This window comes from Eutrigla gurnardus (assembly GCF_963514095.1).
Source record: "Eutrigla gurnardus genome assembly, contig: SCAFFOLD_57, whole genome shotgun sequence".
In the NCBI taxonomy this organism is placed as follows: domain Eukaryota; kingdom Metazoa; phylum Chordata; class Actinopteri; order Perciformes; family Triglidae; genus Eutrigla; species Eutrigla gurnardus.
This window is the reverse complement of record NW_028155420.1, coordinates 142,421-160,753: the sequence shown is the minus strand read 5'-3', so window position 1 is coordinate 160,753 and position 18,333 is coordinate 142,421. Positions and strand designations below refer to the sequence as shown.

Genomic DNA, 18,333 nt, shown 5'->3' with positions numbered 1-18,333 from the left:
GCCATTGGCTTGAAAAAGAGGGTTTTGCTGAGATTTTCATTATTGTTATAATACGTAACATTTTGAGTACTTGTTACATAACACTGAAAAGTATTTTAACATTATTTAAATCAATGTGAAAAGTTTGTTGGGTTCCCTCACTTTCTCATGATTCTGTTCCACTGTCACGATAACTACATACAGTATGTACTCTGATTCCTTTCATTGGACCATGCATTATTTTATTGTTTCTAGATATCTTACAATAAGGCACAGTAAATGCACCTTGGATTGATGGATCTAAAACTCTTTTTTGTCTCCCCTTTCTGCCATGTCACCGTTGCTGGAGATTACACAAATCCACGACTGAGGACAGCATGTGTCTGGCCTGTCATGTTGCTGATTCCACTGGACCTATGCTAACTTTTGACCTGTTCTCCCCCGAGACCTACACAGCCTGTTCTGTTGGACTATCTTTAAATAAATGTTTTTCTCATTAAAATGTTTTGAATGTTTGTTCAATGTCAACATGATAAATGACCACAATATAATATGAACTAAACTGATCTGTAGAATACAATATGGTTCTTTATAGAACCCTCAGAGGACAAGACAGTTATTTGTGAAAACCTTTGAAAAGGGATGTTTTTAGAACCCCCTGTGTGAGGTCTAGATGAAACCCTTGAAAAACGATAGGGTTCTTAGTGGAACTCCCTGTGTGGGTTCTAGATGAAACCCTTGAAAAATGAAAGGGTTCTTAGTGGAACTCCCTGTGCAGGTTCTAGATGAAACCCTTGAAATATGGAAGGGTTCTTAGTGGAACTCCCTGTGTGGGTTCTAGACGTAACCCTTGAAAAATGAAAGGGTTCTTAGTGGAACTCCCTGTTCAGGTTCTAGATGAAACCCTTGAAATATGAAAGGGTTATTAGTGGAACTCCCTGCGTGGGTTCTTTGTAGAACCTCTCATGGGGGGTTCTGGGTGGAACCTTCCAAAAGGGTTCCAGGTGGAACCTTTATAAAAGGTTCTACCTGGAGCCAAAAAGGGTTCTCCTATGAGGACAAGCCAAAGAACCTTATATGGTTCTACTTAGCACTTTTATTTCTAAGAGTGTAGGAGCCTGTTGATCAGAGCCCTCGAAAGATGTGAATTGTTTCACCAAATTTTCTATTGATTTAATGAAGAAGGCTTAAGCTCTTGAGACAGAATAGCAGGATCTCTCACCAATTGACTACTAATTTTTAATTCCAAGCCTGTGATTTCCTGTTTGGGTTGTTTTCCTGTCAATTTCTTTATGTTCTGCCATATTTTTTTACTATTACCTCTGGCGTTTTCAATAATCTGTATAAAGAAGTTTGCTTTGGCCTTGCCTAATTCGGATGTCACTTTATTTCTGGCTCTTGTGAAGTTAAGTCGGTCTATATTAGTGATGTCCAAATGAAGGTTCGTGAAGCATTTTCTTTATTTTCTGAGCCCAATAGATGGCGCTCTCTGTTCAACAAAGGGTTGAAGGCTGATATATTTCCATTGCATTCAGCCCTTTGTTGAACAGAGACTGCCATCTACTGGGCTCAGAAAATAAAGAAAATGCTTCACGAAGCTTCATTTGGACATCACTAGTCTATATATTAAGTCCAGTTTTAACCGATTTTCTAAGCTGATCCCTATGCTTTATTAGTTTCAAACAGGGAGGGTTTAGCCAGGGTAGAGAGTTTCACCTCTTTCTCCCATGGCGTTCCCTCCAGGAGAAAGAGAGGATAACCTCTTCAACTTTCGAGTGAAATAAGTCACTGCCAGCGTCTGCATCTTCACATTCCATTTCAAGGTCTATCCAGTCAATATCTTTCAGAGCTCCATTCACATTTTCTAGTCATATTAATAGTACGGTTGGTTGAAGTATGACATAGATTTTCTGAGCATTTGACCTTACGAGAAAAAAAGATTGCATTATGGTCTGAGAGACAGGTTAACAAGTTGTGGGTGTTTGTGATTCTTTCCGGTTTATTGGTGAAAAATAAGTCAATTCTGGAATGAGTGCGGTGTGTGATTCTGGTTGGATGTTCTATTAGTTGAGTGAGGTTGAAGTAATCTGTTATGAGTTTGAGGTTTTTCTATCTGTTTTGATATCCTAATTGATGTTAAAATCGCCAAGGAGGAGGATTTCTTTTTAATGATTACATAACATAAGAAGTGCTTTGAGCTGGTCATAAAAATCCAGACCAGTAGTAAGTTTGCGATGGATGCAGATAACTGTCAGCGACATCTCTCTCAAAAGGGAGATGTTTACACCAATGCATTCAAGTGTGATGTTAGTGAGCCATTTAATCTCACTGCATTTCAGTGAGATAATGGGCCCTAGTTTAGTAGACCAGGCACAGTCAGGGCCAAGCCGACGGGGTGTGTCCGCCTGGACCGCGCAGGCTCGCGCAGGCACTCCCCCCGTCACTCCCACCCCCGCAAGTGGGAAAGAGGGAGGAGAAGAAGGCGTGAGTGGGAGACGAGGCGTGGACTGGGATTAATACAGCCGATTCAGATCTCCACCAATCAAATGAGCTCCTCTCCTCTCCTTTACTGCGCCAGGCGACGTGCAGTGCAAGTTTCGTCACTTGACAACCCGGCGATGACAGAAGCAGCGCCGCCGCTCCCACCACGCGCATCACGCGCTGTGCGTGCGTATAGTCATAATAATTAGGATGCCGATATTATATCACTATAGAAATTGTACGCACATTTTAGGCATGTCTATCACAAAACAGGGTCAGGGCGCACAGCAGTCGACATAACAGTGGCGGTGGCGAGAACCCACCTGCACAGCTGCACCGGATTCAGTGCCGCTCAGACCAGCTGCAGCCCCAACTCCGGTTCCAGCTCGCGGCAAAGTTGCCCTTTTCTCCATACTGCGGAGGCGCAAGACCAGGCACGAGCTGCTGTATTTTTTTTAAAAGATTTTTTCAGGCATAGACGCATTTTATTAGCAGTGGATAGATATGAAAAACAGGAGAGAGAGAGGGAGATGTTTTGGTCCGAGAGGTCCAAGTTTCAGCTGTGTTAATTCAGTCAGGCTGAGTTTCCGTTACGCGTGCCATCCACCTTTGAACTGACGTCAGATGTGACGGGACAATCTATATAGATATAAATTCACGTGTTGATTCAATTAGTTGCATTAAATAGTGTTTGTTGTGATTATTTATTGCATGTAAATGTGCCTGGAACTGTGGAAACCTGCCTGTGAGGTCTTGGTCAGCCAAACTTCCACTCCGCCAGCTGTAATTCGCCTTACGCCAAGAGTAGACCAGGTTGGAGCTGGCGGGCTTTCGGCGCAGTCTCGGCGAGGCCTTTTGCCACGAAACTTCCGCTGCACCAAGCTGAATCTGTGACGCCTCCCCCTGCTGCGCCGCCACACCCATCTTGGTGCAGGCGATCCACCAAACTGCCAAACTGACCGTGCGCAAGGCTGCGCGGGTCGAAACTTGCATTCCGCCGGCTCCGCCACCCTGCGCTGCGCCACGAAACCCTAAATTTGCATGTGGAGGGCTGCTGTTTGTGGCTCCACCAGTTCTTACGCAGTGAGGGGAATAGTGTACGGGTGGAAGACTGCTGCTCAAACAGAGATCTCGAAGCTTGGAGGACACCAGGATCTCTTTGTTGGGTTTGCATCAGTAATGGATGCCTTTCACGGCCATGCACCAACTCCTGCCAACTTGATCTGCACGGCATGGTCTACGGAAGCGTACAACAATGGAAATGGTTCTAGAGGAATGAACTTTTTATACTTGGCATAGCGAAATTGAGAAATGCCAAAATCGATAATTTTGTGTTTATTTATTTGTTTAATTATTGATTTATTTTTTATATAGTATTTCCCTGTGGCAACACCTATCAGGCTTTTTTTTTTATTTAACCTTTATTTAACCAGATAAAAACCCATTGAGATCAGGATCTCTTTCACAAGGGTGACCTGGCCAAGAAGGCAGCAACACACGTCATAGCAGCATTACATGATAAAGTGACAGTTTACAAACAATAAGTTAAAAGAGAACAACGATTTACAATGTGCAAATTGATTTACAGATAAAGTGCAGAATGTTGACCATGGAGTACAAATCAGAAACACAGGCACTGTCCAATTGTCTCGCGTATTTTGACTTTTAGCATTGAGCCAAAGGCTTCAAGCAAAATGAGATCCGTCATTATCAATTCATTTTGGAGAAAGTTCCATGCGGTGGGAGCAGCAAAACTAAATGCTCTTTTCCCGAGCTCAGTGCGGACACGAGGCACAGACAATTTATAGATATCACAGGAACGCAAGGCATAGTGGCTTCTGGTTCTTTGAAGGTATGAACATAAGTAAGAAGGCACCAAACCAAGAAGAGCTTTATAAATAAGCTTACGGCCAGTGTACACCTGCCTGCACACCTTCAAAGATGGCCAATCTGAGTTAGTGTACAGGTCACAATGATGAGTTAAGCGTCTACAACCAGTCAAAAATCTCAACGCACAGTGATACACAGTGACTGTAAACATTTGGCCGAGGAGCCCATATACAATACATCTCCATAATCCAACAGAGGAAGAAACTTGATGAAACAAGAAGTTTCCTTGCTCTGAGAGAAAAACAGGATTTATTCCTGTAATAAAATCCCAACTTTACCTTAAGTTTAGAGTCCAAATTTGCATTATGTTATTTAAAAGATAGATCACACTCAAGAATAAATCCCAAGTACTTGTAGCTTTTGACAAGCTCAATTACATTTCCTTGAGAAGTTAAAATCAATGGGACATTTGTTGTTTCTCCACTTAAATGAGAAAACAACATGAGCTTTGTTTTATCAGTGTTTATAACCAACCTTAGTTCCCTCAAAGGAGAGTGGACAACATTGAAAGATGACTGCAGAAACTCAAAAGCTTGTGTAACAGCTGCTGAGCAACAATAGATGATAGTGTCATCAGCATAAAAGTGATACATGGCATTTGACACATTTTCACACAATAAAATAGGTCCAAGTATCGAACCTTGGGGCACCCCTTTGGAAACTTCTAAAAAGGAAGAGATGGAGCCGGCCATTTGCGCGCATTGTGTTCTGTTTGACAGATAGTTGCCTAACCAGGACGCTGCTAGCTTTGATAAGCCAACTTGATGGAGGATTTTGGGCTTACTTAGATGAGGGAAAAGGGGGATTTATACAGTGAACTATCATATATCCTACTATTTCTGTCTCTGGCATCGACCTGATACGTTGCACTAATCCAGTGATAAGGTAATAAATGAAGCATCTATTAGGTTGTTTGACAGAGCTTTGTAGAGACTCGGGACATTGACTGGATTGGTCAATGGACCTGCATTTATATAGCGCTTTTCTAACTTACTAGCTATTCAAGGCGCTTTACACTACATTCACTCACTCACATACCCATCACACACACACACACACATTCATGATTCACTGATGGCAGAGGAGCCGCCTGCACATTAATCATTCATACACATTCACACACTGATGGTACAGTATCTTGCCCAAGGACACTTTGGCATGTAGACTGGAGGAGCCGGGTTTCGAACCGCCGATCTTGGAGGACGACTCACTCTACCTTTGAGCCACAGCCGCTGCCGAGTCAAGGGATTTTTCCCGTTTATTTCCCCAATTTTTGCAGGTCGGAACTTCCTAGGACACAGGAGGCTTCTGTGCACCAGATACACACATGCATAAATTTACATTTTCATTGAACTATATGCAGATGGGAGAGTTATGACGTGTAGGAAATTGCACCTGTTTCTTTGGAGGATGGTTTACAGAGTTGAACACTCAATATATTTTACTGGGGCTGAGATTTAGAGGTGGACAAATCTTGCAACGTTGATTTTGGACTCAGGGAGGAGTGTGGGAGAAGGAACAGGCCAGGGTTTAATGGCCGTTGAAATGCCAAACACAATGGGTGACGTCACCATGACGACGTCCACTTCTCATCTCCAGTCTGTGGTTTATTGACTCTTTGAACTTGGTTTTCTCCACAGAGTTCAGCAGATCTCAGAGGTTACGTTGACCCAGCAGCATCAAACACACCTGGACTCCATATTTATGGTGAGTACATGTACAAGCTCACCTTTCACTATTAACCACATCAACTACAGACTCAATGCTGAACAGGTTGTAGTGGTCTCCATGCTGCTCAGAACCACACATGAATCCCATGTTGGGTTCTTTAGAGTTCATGTTCAGTTTATCCTTCTGTTCCAGCTGCTGGAGGAGAACATTGTCACTTTTGTGAAGAACGAGCTGAAGAAGATCCAGAAGGTCCTGAGTCCAGATTACCCAGAATGCTTGGAGAGTGAGGACGAGGAGTTGTTGGACGGTGAGGATGAAGACCAGAGGAGGAGCAGAGAGGGGTTTCAGAAGATCACAGTGGACTTCCTGAGGAGAATGAAGCAGGAGGAGCTGGCTGACTGTGTGCTGATGGGTAAGAGGATTTTAACAGATTTAACATGGTGGAAAGAAGAGAAGGATTCAACATGAAGAACTTCATATTTCCAAACTCTTAATAGGCTGCACACAACTTCAATGTTTGTTAATGTTCGGATGTCAGAATCGATATTCCAACAGACTCAAGTTCTACAGAGTTCAGACAGGATCACGACCGTTTATGAGGAACAGGTGTTTCACTTCACCCAGTGACCGTGTTAACTGGTGACTTTCAGCTAGGAACTAAATAGTTGGTAGATGAAAACAAAAATGTATTTAAAACAGGCTTCTACGAGGACACATCCATGTTTTCAATGGTGGCGTCTCAGCGTGGAGGATTACGGTATACCAGGATATTTAGAAATCCCAACGGTACTATTTTCACCACCGTCATCAATACCGTCTCTTTCTATGATGATGTATTGTGATGTGTTGTAGTGACCAGCAGACGCCACCAGAGGTCAGTGACGCGATACAAGAGGCTCTTTCTTTCTTCTCCAGCGCTCCACTGACTCACTGAGCTTTGCAGCTGAATTTCAAAGCGTTATATCCCTCCAGTTCTGTCTGTTTTGTAAATGTCTGTTATTTTATTATATTTTCCCTTCATCAGCTGAACCTGATTTTGTGTCCAATAGTTTTGATTTAATCATGAAAGAAGCTCATGAAGACACTACTACTGAGGACTATAGGAATACATGGCTCTAACACATGGCTTGTTCATAGACTGTAAAAGGGTCTGTAGGATCCACTAACTGGGTTCCTTTGTTGTTTATCCAGGAACCGCTGGTGCAGTGTACCAACGTAAACTCAAGTCTAACCTCAAGAAGAGGTTCCAGTGTTTGTTTGAGGGCTTAAATAAAGCAGGAAACCCAACCCTCCTGAATCAGGTCTACACGGAGCTCCACATCACAGAGGGAGGGACTGCAGAGGTCAATGACCAACATGAGGTCAGACAGATTGAAACGGCATCCAGGAAACCAGACAGACCAGAAACAACCATCAGACAAGAAGACATCTTTAAAGGCTCACCTGGAAGGGATGAACCAATCAGAACAGTGATGACAAAGGGAGTGGCTGGCATCGGGAAAACAGTGTTAACACAGAAGTTCACTCTGGACTGGGCTGAAGACAAAGCCAACCAGCACATACAGTTCACGTTTCCATTCACTTTCAGAGAGCTGAACCTGCTGAAAGAGAAGAACTTCAGCTTGGTGGAACTCGTTCATCACTTCTTCCCTGGAACCAAAGAAGCAGGAATCTGCAGGTTTGAAGAGTTCCAGGTTGTGTTCATCTTTGACGGTCTGGACGAGTGTCGACTTCCTCTGGACTTCCACAACAACGAGATCCTGACTGATGTTACAGAGTCCACCTCGGTGGATGTGCTGCTGACAAACCTCATCAGGGGGAAACTGCTTCCCTCTGCTCGTCTCTGGATAACCACAAGACCTGCAGCAGCCAATCAGATCCCTCCTGAGTGTGTTGACATGGTGACAGAGGTCAGAGGGTTCACTGACCCACAGAAGGAGGACTACTTCAGGAAGAGGTTCAGAGATGAGGAGCAGGCTAACAGGATCATCGCCCACATCAAGACCTCACGAAGCCTCCACATCATGTGCCACATCCCGGTCTTCTGCTGGATCACTGCTACAGTTCTGGAGGACGTGTTGAAGACCAGGGAGGGAGGGGAGCTGCCCAAGACCCTGACCGACATGTACATCCACTTCCTGGTGGTTCAGTCCAAACTGAAGAATGTCAAGTATGATGGAGGAGCTGAGACGGATCCACACTGGAGTCCACAGAGCAGAGAGATGATTATGTCTCTAGGAAAACTGGCTTTTGAGCAGCTGCAGAAAGGAAACCTGATCTTCTATGAATCCGACCTGAAAGAGTGTGGCATCGATATCAAAGCAGCCTCAGTGTACTCAGGAGTGTTCACACAGGTCTTCAGAGAGGAGAGAGGACTGTACCAGGACCAGGTGTTCTGCTTCGTCCATCTGAGTGTTCAGGAGTTTCTGGCTGCTCTTCATGTCCATCTGACCTTCGTCAACTCTGGTGTCAATCTGATGGCAGAAGAACAAACAACCTCCTGGTGGTCTAAAGTCTATAGAGACATAAATAAACTAACACATCTGCACCAGAGAGCTGTGGACAAGGCTTTACAGAGTCCAAACGGACACCTGGACCTGTTCCTCCGTTTCCTTCTGGGTCTGTCACTAGAGACCAATCAGAAACACCTACGAGGTCTGCTGACACAGACAGGAAGTAGCTCACAGACCAATCAGGAAGCAGTCCAGTACATCAAGGAGAAGGTTGATGAGGATCTGTCTCCAGAGAGAAGCATCAATCTGTTCCACTGTCTGAATGAACTGAATGATCGTTCTCTGGTGGAGGAGATCCAACAGTATCTGACTTCAGGACGTCTCTCCTACGATAAACTGTCTCCTGGTCAGTGGTCAGCTCTGGTCTTCATCTTACTGTCATCAGAAAAACATCTGGACGTGTTTGACCTGAAGGAATACTCTGCTTCAGAGGAGGCTCTTCTGAGGCTGCTGCCGGTGGTCCAAGCCTCCAGCAAAGCTCTGTAAATATAGTTTTTCGTTCAGAAAACAACAAACCATCTTGGAATTACAAGGTTCTATCTGCATTCTGAATGATTTGATTGGTTTTCCCAACTGCAAAAGTAAAAAGTAGTTCCAAATAGTTACTCAAGAGTAAAGGTAAGAAAGTATTTAGTGAAAAAACTACTCGAGTACTGAGTAACTTCTGAGTAAATTCTGATTATTGTGGCCCCGCACCTGGTGATCTGAGAGACTACCAGGAGGCATAGACGTTGGAAGGGCAGCTAACCCCCCCAGTTACATAAAAACCAATGCTTTCTCTAACATGAAGCGTTTGTTACCTCAGCTGAAAGAAAAGAAAAAACACAGCTCACCGCTTCATCCAGCGTCTCTCCTCTCTGTCTGTTTCACCGACACACACACACACACACACACACACACACACACACACACACACACACACACACACACACACACGCACACACACACGCACACACACACACACACACACACACACACACAGTGATCGATAGTCATGTTGAAGACATTTATTCTAACTTTTCTCTGAGTTTTGTCGACATAAGAATGACTCGACCCACAAGAATCTGAGTGATGAGCAGCTACAAACAGAATCTCACATCAGAAACATTCAGAAACGCACGTCTGTCTGTCACTGTTTGACAAATGTTGTGACGCGTTCACACGCACGTGCGGTCGCAGATTCTGATGCTGCGCGGCCGGAATTGATCTGCTGTGCGCACCTACTCCACGTAACTTGAACGCGTAATGTAGTTGGCCTGTTCATTTCAGTCAACCAAGGGAGGCAACTACATTACGCGTTCAAGTTACGTGGAGTAGGTGCGCACAGCAGATCAATTCCGGCCGCGCAGCATCAGAATCTGCGACCGCACGTGCGTGTGAACGCGTAACAACATTTGTCAAACAGTGAGAGACAGACGTGCGCACGCTGCTTCATATGTACGCAGCTTCTTGTTACGCGTGACAGAGTCTGCGCACGTCGTTTCCGCGTACATGTGAGCGCCTGACAAAAATGTTCAATTATCTTCATGCGAGCGTTAATGCGTGCGTTCGCTAAAAAACGCATGAATGTTACGCGTAGTTACTCCGCGTAATGTGATCACAGGCGTGCAGCAGCCATCACGCGTGAACGTGCGCGTGAACGCGTGACCATTATAAGTCAATGAGGAAACTACATTACACGTCAGGCGCTGTGTGCTGCACAGGCGTCAAAGCACGCGGTTGTGACGCGTTCAGTTGATAGTTGCGCAAGTAATATGAAACGATTCTGACGCCATACACACACACACACACACACACACACACACACAGTGATCGATAGTCATGTTGAAGACATTTATTCTAACTTTTCTCTGAGTTTTGTCGACATAAGAATGACTCGACCCACAAGAATCTGAGTGATGAGCAGCTACAAACAGAATCTCACATCAGAAACATTCACAACTGAAAGTGAAACTTAAATAGGATCGACAGATTCACTGACTTTAGACGGTAAAAGTCGGGGGATTTGAAAAAGTGGGCGGTATATTGTGACTCCTCCATAAATGATTGCACATACACTTGCATATTTATGCACATTTGTCTCTGAATGACAAGGATTTAGAATTAAAAAAACATTAAAAGAGTTCTATCTATAACCGGGCGTGGAGAGTTTGTGTGCTGTCATGTGACTGCCTGGCTGCGTTTGATTGGTGAAACTGAGTCACGTGAGAGTCTTGAAAGAAGACTCAGACAGAAATAAACAGATGGCACAGTGTGACGTTAACCTCACCATGGAGCCTAATACGCCACCCAGCTGCAACAATAACCTGATGAACAAACATGTTAAACATCATTTAACTTCATTATGATAATAATGTCAGTTAGAACCTGAGGGGATGAACAGTTGTTTGTAATTGTTTCATCACTAATTTCTGGTTCCTCTTCAGACTCAGTGGCTGTAACCTCTCAGAGAGAAGCTGTGAAGGTCTGTCCTCAGTTCTCAGCTCCCAGTCCTCCAGTCTAAGAGACCTGGACCTGAGTAACAACGACCTGCAGGATTCAGGAGTGAAGCTGCTGTCTGCTGGCCTGGAGAGTCCACACTGTCGACTGGAAACTCTCAGGTCAGATTCAACTACTTTGAGAAGTTTACCTATGAAGCTTTCAATGATGTGTTTACATGCACCAAATATTCAGTTATTTATATTCACGTATTCCTAAAAAGACACGTTTGCTACTAATCTGTTAACATGGCTGATGAAATACTGTTTCTGCTGCTAACGACTTGCCAGCAAAAGAACAAAACAAAACATTTGTCAAAACCAAACCTCTTGTTTATCTTTTCCCTGCCGTTCGATGTTTTAATAGTTTTATAAATCCACCTGGCGTTTATAAATGCTGTTGCAAACGTCAGTCTACGTTTGTGAACGTCACTACATGAACATGTGAGCCTGAACTACAACACCAGACTGTCTCTGCTGTCAAGGTGGAGCCAGTTTGAACCACTTTCTATACAGTTGAGTTTATTGAGTTTTATATGAAATGAACTAATATTCTTGTCACGGTGGCTGAAGCAGCAGGGAGGACCCACATGCAGACTCAAAGCTATGCAGATGCAATGAAGACATATTATTCATGAAAACATCCCCTAGTGGCCAGCAGAGAGAATGCAGCTTTAAGGACCTTCAGGCTTGACTTCACTTTTCTGAACCAGAGGTTGATGCCTGATTGGAATATCAACTCTGACAACTGAACATGAACCAACATTTTGATGCTGTTGACAGTTTTAATTCAAAGTTTAAAGCTTCTAACTCATCTGCACGGCGGAGACAAAACACCATTTTAACACCAACATGTGCACACACATTTATGATGACAATGACTGTAAAAGGCTCTATAGCAAGGGTCACTAAGAGGTGGAGCTTGGCCCAGATCCAGACCCAGACCCTGACCTATCTGCACCCAGACACATAACTGATAGATCATTGAGAATTATTAAATGATGACGGAGCGTTTCCATTTTACTGCTGCAGCGTTAGCATCACTACACTGGTTCAGATGGTTGGAGGCTAAATCATCTCACTGGTTGCTACTCACAAACACTTAATTACCCGGTAATGCAACGGGGTGAAACGTTAACTCCGAACTTAATCAAATCTGTGCAAACTGGAGTTTCTGTGAGTGACGTTTCTATGGTGACAACTGACGAGACTCTCTGACAGCTGACAGATCAATCAGAGAGTGGAGGTGATAAACGTCAGTCAGGTCGGTGAAATCTAGAGCCGATAGATAAGTTCACACGGCTGCTCTCAAAGAGGAACGCTGACAGTGAGAACAGAGCTTTCTAATATTAGCCTGGCAGCTAATAATAGCTGCCATACCCTAGCTTCATATGCTAATGCTAGCCAGATAATGCTAGTTTACTATACATTTCTAATGTTGCCATACTAATCATAGGAAGCCAGTGTTAGCTGGCTAGCATGGTAGCTAAAAATGAAAATAAACTTATTAGCAAGACTGAACTTGTCTGGTGTTTGTCCTGCTGTCTTTCACAAGGCTTGATCTTGAGGTTTCTTCTAAGCGTTGCGTTGGCGTGACATTTCCTCTGCTGCTTGTTGCTGCTGCCACTGAGCAACCACAGCAACATGACAAAGAAGCAGAACCCGATTGGTCTTCCTGTGTGCATTTGACCTGCTGATTGGCTCACAAGTAGAACCTAAGAGAACCAAGGTGGTTTGACTTTGGAAATAGAACCTTTTTGTTTCCTAAATAAAACACCTCACATAATGTTACTAAGTTGTCATAGAATAAGAATATGTGAATAACTTAATTATGACAAAAATGTCACTTAGAACCTGAGGTGATGAACAGTTGTGTGTAATTGTTTCATCACTAATTTCTGGTTCCTCTTCAGACTCAGTGGCTATAACCTCTCAGAGAGAAGCTGTGAAGGTCTGTCCTCAGTTCTCAGCTCCCAGTCCTCCAGTCTAAGAGAACTGGACCTGAGTAACAACGACCTGCAGGATTCAGGAGTGAAGCTGCTGTCTGCTGGCCTGGAGAGTCTACACTGTCGACTGGAAACTCTCAGGTCAGATTCAACTACTTTGAGAAGTTTACCTATGAAGCTTTCAGTGATGTGTTTACATGCATCAAATATTCAGTTATTTATATTCACGTATTCCTAAAAAGACAGTGTTTCCATTTTACTGCTGCAGCGTTAGCATCACTACACTGGTTCAGATGGTTGGAGGCTAAATCATCTCACTGGTTGCTACTCACAAACATTAAATTACCCAGTAATGCAAAGGGGTGAAACGTTAACTCTGAACTTAATAAAATCTGTGCAAACTGGAGTTTCTGTGAGTGACGTTTCTATGGTGACAACTGACGAGACTCTCTGACAGCTGACAGATCGATCAGAGAGTGGAGGTGATAAACGTCAGTCAGGTCGGTGAAATCTAGAGCCGATAGATAAGTTCACACGGCTGCTCTCAAAGAGGAACGCTGACAGTGAGAACAGAGCTTTGAATCAAGACAGACTCTTTTCTTCCAACTGGCAGTTGAACACCTGAATGCCTCATAGTTCTGAGACTCTTGAGAACATTTACATTTACATTTAGGTCATTTAGCAGACGCTTTTGTCCAAAGCGACTTACAATAAGTACATTTGTCAAAAGAAGGAAACAAAGAAACCACAACGTATCATTGCCGATAAAGTAAGAGCTAAAAATAGAACAAGTCTTAGGTCCTCATCTGAGTAAAGTAGTACCTTAGGAGCAACAGTGCTAGTCGTCTCAGTGGAGTGAGCAGTCCTGAATCCTGATTGATCAGGGTCAAGGAGGTTGTTCTGTGAGAGATAGGATGACAGATGGTTGTATGCGGCATGTTCCAGGGTTTTATAGAGGAATGAAAGAAGAGATACAGGTCTGTAGCTTCGGATGTCAGCAACTGTAGCTGTCTTAAAAGCCGCTTGAATGACACCTGAGGTGAGGGAGGTGTTGATCAGGGTGGTGAGGAATGGCAAGATGTCGTGTGAGATGTCTTGGAGAAGAGAGGAGGGAATCGGGTCAAGGGAGCAGGTGGTGGCACGGTTAGACGTAACAAGTGCATGAACGGGCTTCCGGTTATGACACGCAACTGAATGGTCGTGTGGGGCTAGGCTCCGACGAAATTAATATATTTCTACCATATTCCAATATCCAAATCGAGCTACTTGTGACCCAAAATATTTGCTAAGATAAGCTTCATTTCGGATGATGTTGAAAAACCGAGGGAGAAGACATAAAGACGATGAAAAGACAGACGTTGAAACTCTACATGAGGACATCACGGAAGAACAGACATCTAGCGCTAGCAAGATGCTAGCACAATTGGAGACTAGCCATGATGAGAGCCAGATATTAATAGCCATACAGTCCATGAGGAATGATTTTTCCGTACAGCTGCACAAGGTAGTTTCCTCCAATCGAGAGATAAAAGAAGCTATAGGGGCATTTTCTGAAAGACTCACAGAGGCAGAAACCCGCATTAGCACAACGGAGGACCAGATCACTTCGCTAACAACCCTAGCAAATGCTACGCTGAAAAAAGTCCAGAAGCTTACCTCACAGATGGAAGAGTTGGAAAACCGACAACGCCGCTCCAATCTAAGAGTGGTTGGACTACCCGAAGGATCGGAGAACAGAGATGCCCATACATTCTTAATGACATGGCTTCCCAAGACACTTGATATTGAAACAGGACAACCATTGAATATAGAGCAAGCCTACAGGCTGGGGAAGATGCCGCAGCAGACCCAGGATCAGGCTGGGTCAGATAAAACTCGACCACGGACTCTTCTGGTGAAATTCCTGACATATCGAGACAGAGATCGAATAATGAAAGCAGCACGTCTGAAAGACGATATCATAGTTGAGGATCGCCATGTCATGTTTTTTCCTGACCTCTCCACTGAAGTCCAAAAACAACGGAAACTTTTTGACAGGGTGAAACAAAGTCTGCGCCAAATGCGTAAGGAATATGGATTTATGTTCCCGGCAAAAATGCGAATTCTACACGACAAAAGATGGCACTACTTCACTTCCCCATCCCAAGCTGAAGAAATCCGACATTGATCTTACATCTTTGACGCTGTTCTGGTAAGCTTAAAAGTAGACTAATTGATGAAGAGCTTGGAGGTTAGACGTTATCTGCCCTCTTAGGCTACTAATGAAAGACTGATATAGGGTCACAAATGAACATTGTATTTCCCATCCGTAATATAAATATCGAGCAAGCTCCGACCTTTTTCTTTTTCTTTTTTTTCTCCCCCTATTGTAATAGCAGTTACTGGCTGCTTACTGCTCCTCAAGAGGATCAGATTTCAGTCTAATCGGGATCCGGTAATTGGGAGGGAGGGGAGATGTGCGTGAATAGCCGCACAGGGTTCAGGTTAGGCCTTCTTGTTGTTGTTGCCTCCTTTAGGAGAGGCCCTTGTTGTTTGCTGTTGTATTTGTTTGTTCTAAAGGCACACATTTTACTTTATAATAAGGCATGGTTAATAAGGTGGTTACATAAGCTTAGTTTACTGTTTTCATCATGAGTGGTCATACTAAAATAAATATAATTTCTTGGAATGTTAGAGGTCTTAGGAAGATAGTGAAATTAAAACAAGTAATGTCTAGATTGAAGCAGCTTAAAACACAGATAGCTTTTATTCAAGAAACTCATTTACTTTCCAGTGAATATATTCCATTAAAAAGAAGATGGCAAGGTCAAGTCATATCTGCCTCATTCTCCTCACATGCCAGAGGAGTGGCAATACTGGTACACTCATCTGTGCCATTAAGGGTTTATAACTCCATACAAGACACTGCAGGCAGATTTGTTATCGTCCAGGGCTCTTTACTAAATCAAGACATTAATTTAATATGTCTGTATGGTCCTAACAGTGATGATGCACAGTTTTATAATAACTTGTTTCTGACTTTATCAACATTACATGGCCACATCTGTATGGCAGGAGACTTCAATTGTACTCTAAATCCTAAACTGGATAAGTCATCAGGTGTGGACACCTCACATACGCAGAGTAGGGAAATAACACAACACTTTATGAGTGAGTTAAATCTTTGTGATATCTGGAGAAATAGGAATCCTTCCAGACGGGAATATTCATGTCATTCCACTACCCATAACTCTTACTCCCGCATAGACTACTTCCTCATTTCTAAACCTATGATAGCCAATGTAAATGACTCAGTTTATAAAAGTATTGTCATTTCAGATCATGCACTACTACTACTACTAGTCAATTACACTGACAGCTACCAAGGGTCCAACTATGTGGCGATTAAGCCCACAATGGCTACATGATAAGGAGTTCTTACATTGTGTTGGAGGTAATTGTGGTGGAAATCAGTTTATGATCACCTGATGAGAAATAAGAATACAACTCCTAAGAGAGTGTTTAGTAATTTATTCTATACAGACTCCAAAAACAGGCTAGCAGTCGCTACAGACAGACTGTAAACAGACAAAGTCTAATAAGTCAAAGTCCTCGCAAACAGGGTGTCCAAGTGGACCGCATCACTGACATACAGCTTCAGAGCAAACTATCTGGCCAGATAGGGGCAGACTCCTTAAGAGTCTGACCAATTCTTCAGTCTTAAAAGGGGCTTTTTATACAGTTGTTTGTGATGTGTCATCAGAAAAGCATTGTATCCGTTGTTTGTATAGACGGAGAACTTTGTCCAGAATGTGGTGTTTGAACCACTCATCAGTGTCCATAGATCCATATTGACTTGCCAGCTGTGCTGGTGTCACAAGATGCATTTTACAACTCATGTAACACATGACATGACATAAGTACAGAATACAGACACACATGGAATAGTATGAGTTAAAACTACTCAAACTACTAATTATACTATAATGAACTACTAAATAAAAAATTCCCATCAGAGTAATATTGATATTTACTTTCAAATGAACACTACTCAAACATCAGCATCTACAGGGTGGGAGGCATTCAAGGCCTATATACGAGGGCAAATGATCAGTTATACAAGCAGTATCTCTAATAAACAGAACCTCAAACTGTTGGAGTTAGAAAAAGATATTAAGGAACTTGAGATAGAAATTAACCTTAATAATACAACAGAAACTAGACAGAGACTGGCCATTCTAAGAGCACAGTATAATGAGCTGTCCTCAAATAAAGCACTAAATAGCATAATGAAACTGAAACAGACGTTCTACGATCAAGGAGAGAAGGCAGGGAAACTTCTGGCCTGTCGTTTAAAATCAATGCAGAATGAAAGGTCAGTTTTAGAAATAAAGTCAGAGGAAGGGACAGCAATTACTAATCCACAAGAAATTAATAGTTCTTTCCAGACATTCTATTCTAAATTGTATACGTCAGAAAGTCCAGCCACAGCTCATAAACTTCACAGCTTCCTAGATCAGATAGAAATACCAGTCCTGACAGAGAGCGCAAAAGAGGAGCTTAACTCCCCAATTGTAGCATCTGAACTGTCAGAGGCCATAGACAGTATGAAAGGAGGGAAAAAACCAGGACCGGATAGTATTCCTATTGAAATCTACAAAGAGATGCTGTTGGTTCCTTTATTGAACATGTGTGAAGAGTCACTTTAGAGGGGGGAACTGCCGCCATCATTACGGAATGCACTTATAACTGTTAAGGCCAGTCCAGGAAGTCAGGACCCAGTTGCAGAGTTCAACAAAAATAAGTTTATTCAACAAAAGGTGTGCGAACAGTTTCACAGAAAATTCTCAAACAAAGTAACAACACAAATCTCTCAAGGAAAAGTAGCGGAAAAAAAGGCAAACTAAAAATCACCATAGATATGGGAAAAGGCTCAAGAACGAAAGTACAACTGAAAATAGTGTCAAGGCATCAAAACTCGCTGATACAGGAAACAATCACTGGAGGGTTACCGCGAGGCGAGCGGCTGGAGACACACGGTGCACAGGCTTGCTGCTGAAAAGCAAAGGAATCATCCGGCACAGGAGGCAAAGGGAGAGTGGCTTAAGAAGCCAGCCAATTTGGGCAGAACAAGCTGCAGGTGTGCCAGGTGCCCCGTGCTCCAGGAGATCGCCCCGCCCCTTGGTGCACACTCTGCATGACAGGGAGAGAGATGTCAGTCACAAGTCAAAACATAACACAACCAAAATTCAGGACCACAACAATAACATTAATATTAAAACCAGGAAAGCCCCCCACAAAGTGTGAATCCTACCGTCCCATTTCTCTGATTAATAATGATGTGAAAATAATAGCCAAAGTTCTTGCCAGAAGGTTAGAGAAACACTTACCAGATAT

At 43.2% G+C, this 18,333-nt stretch overlaps 1 protein-coding gene across 3 annotated transcripts in view; it reads left to right on the top strand.

The window, feature by feature from the left end:
• LOC311010291 (protein NLRC3-like) overlaps positions 1 to 18,333 on the top strand; it is a 170,408-nt gene that overhangs the window by 19,192 nt on the left and 132,883 nt on the right. For 2 of the 3 annotated variants that reach the window (XM_084040830.1, XM_084040831.1), the window contains exons 6-10: positions 5,991 to 6,057; positions 6,214 to 6,433; positions 7,213 to 9,016; positions 10,961 to 11,134; positions 12,925 to 13,098. In XM_084040830.1, coding sequence (XP_083896956.1) covers positions 5,991 to 6,057; positions 6,214 to 6,433; positions 7,213 to 9,016; positions 10,961 to 11,134; positions 12,925 to 13,098 — 2,439 coding nt within the window. The remainder of the gene's footprint in view (positions 1 to 5,990; positions 6,058 to 6,213; positions 6,434 to 7,212; positions 9,017 to 10,960; positions 11,135 to 12,924; positions 13,099 to 18,333) is intronic. The other variant, XM_084040832.1, reaches the window with a different exon arrangement.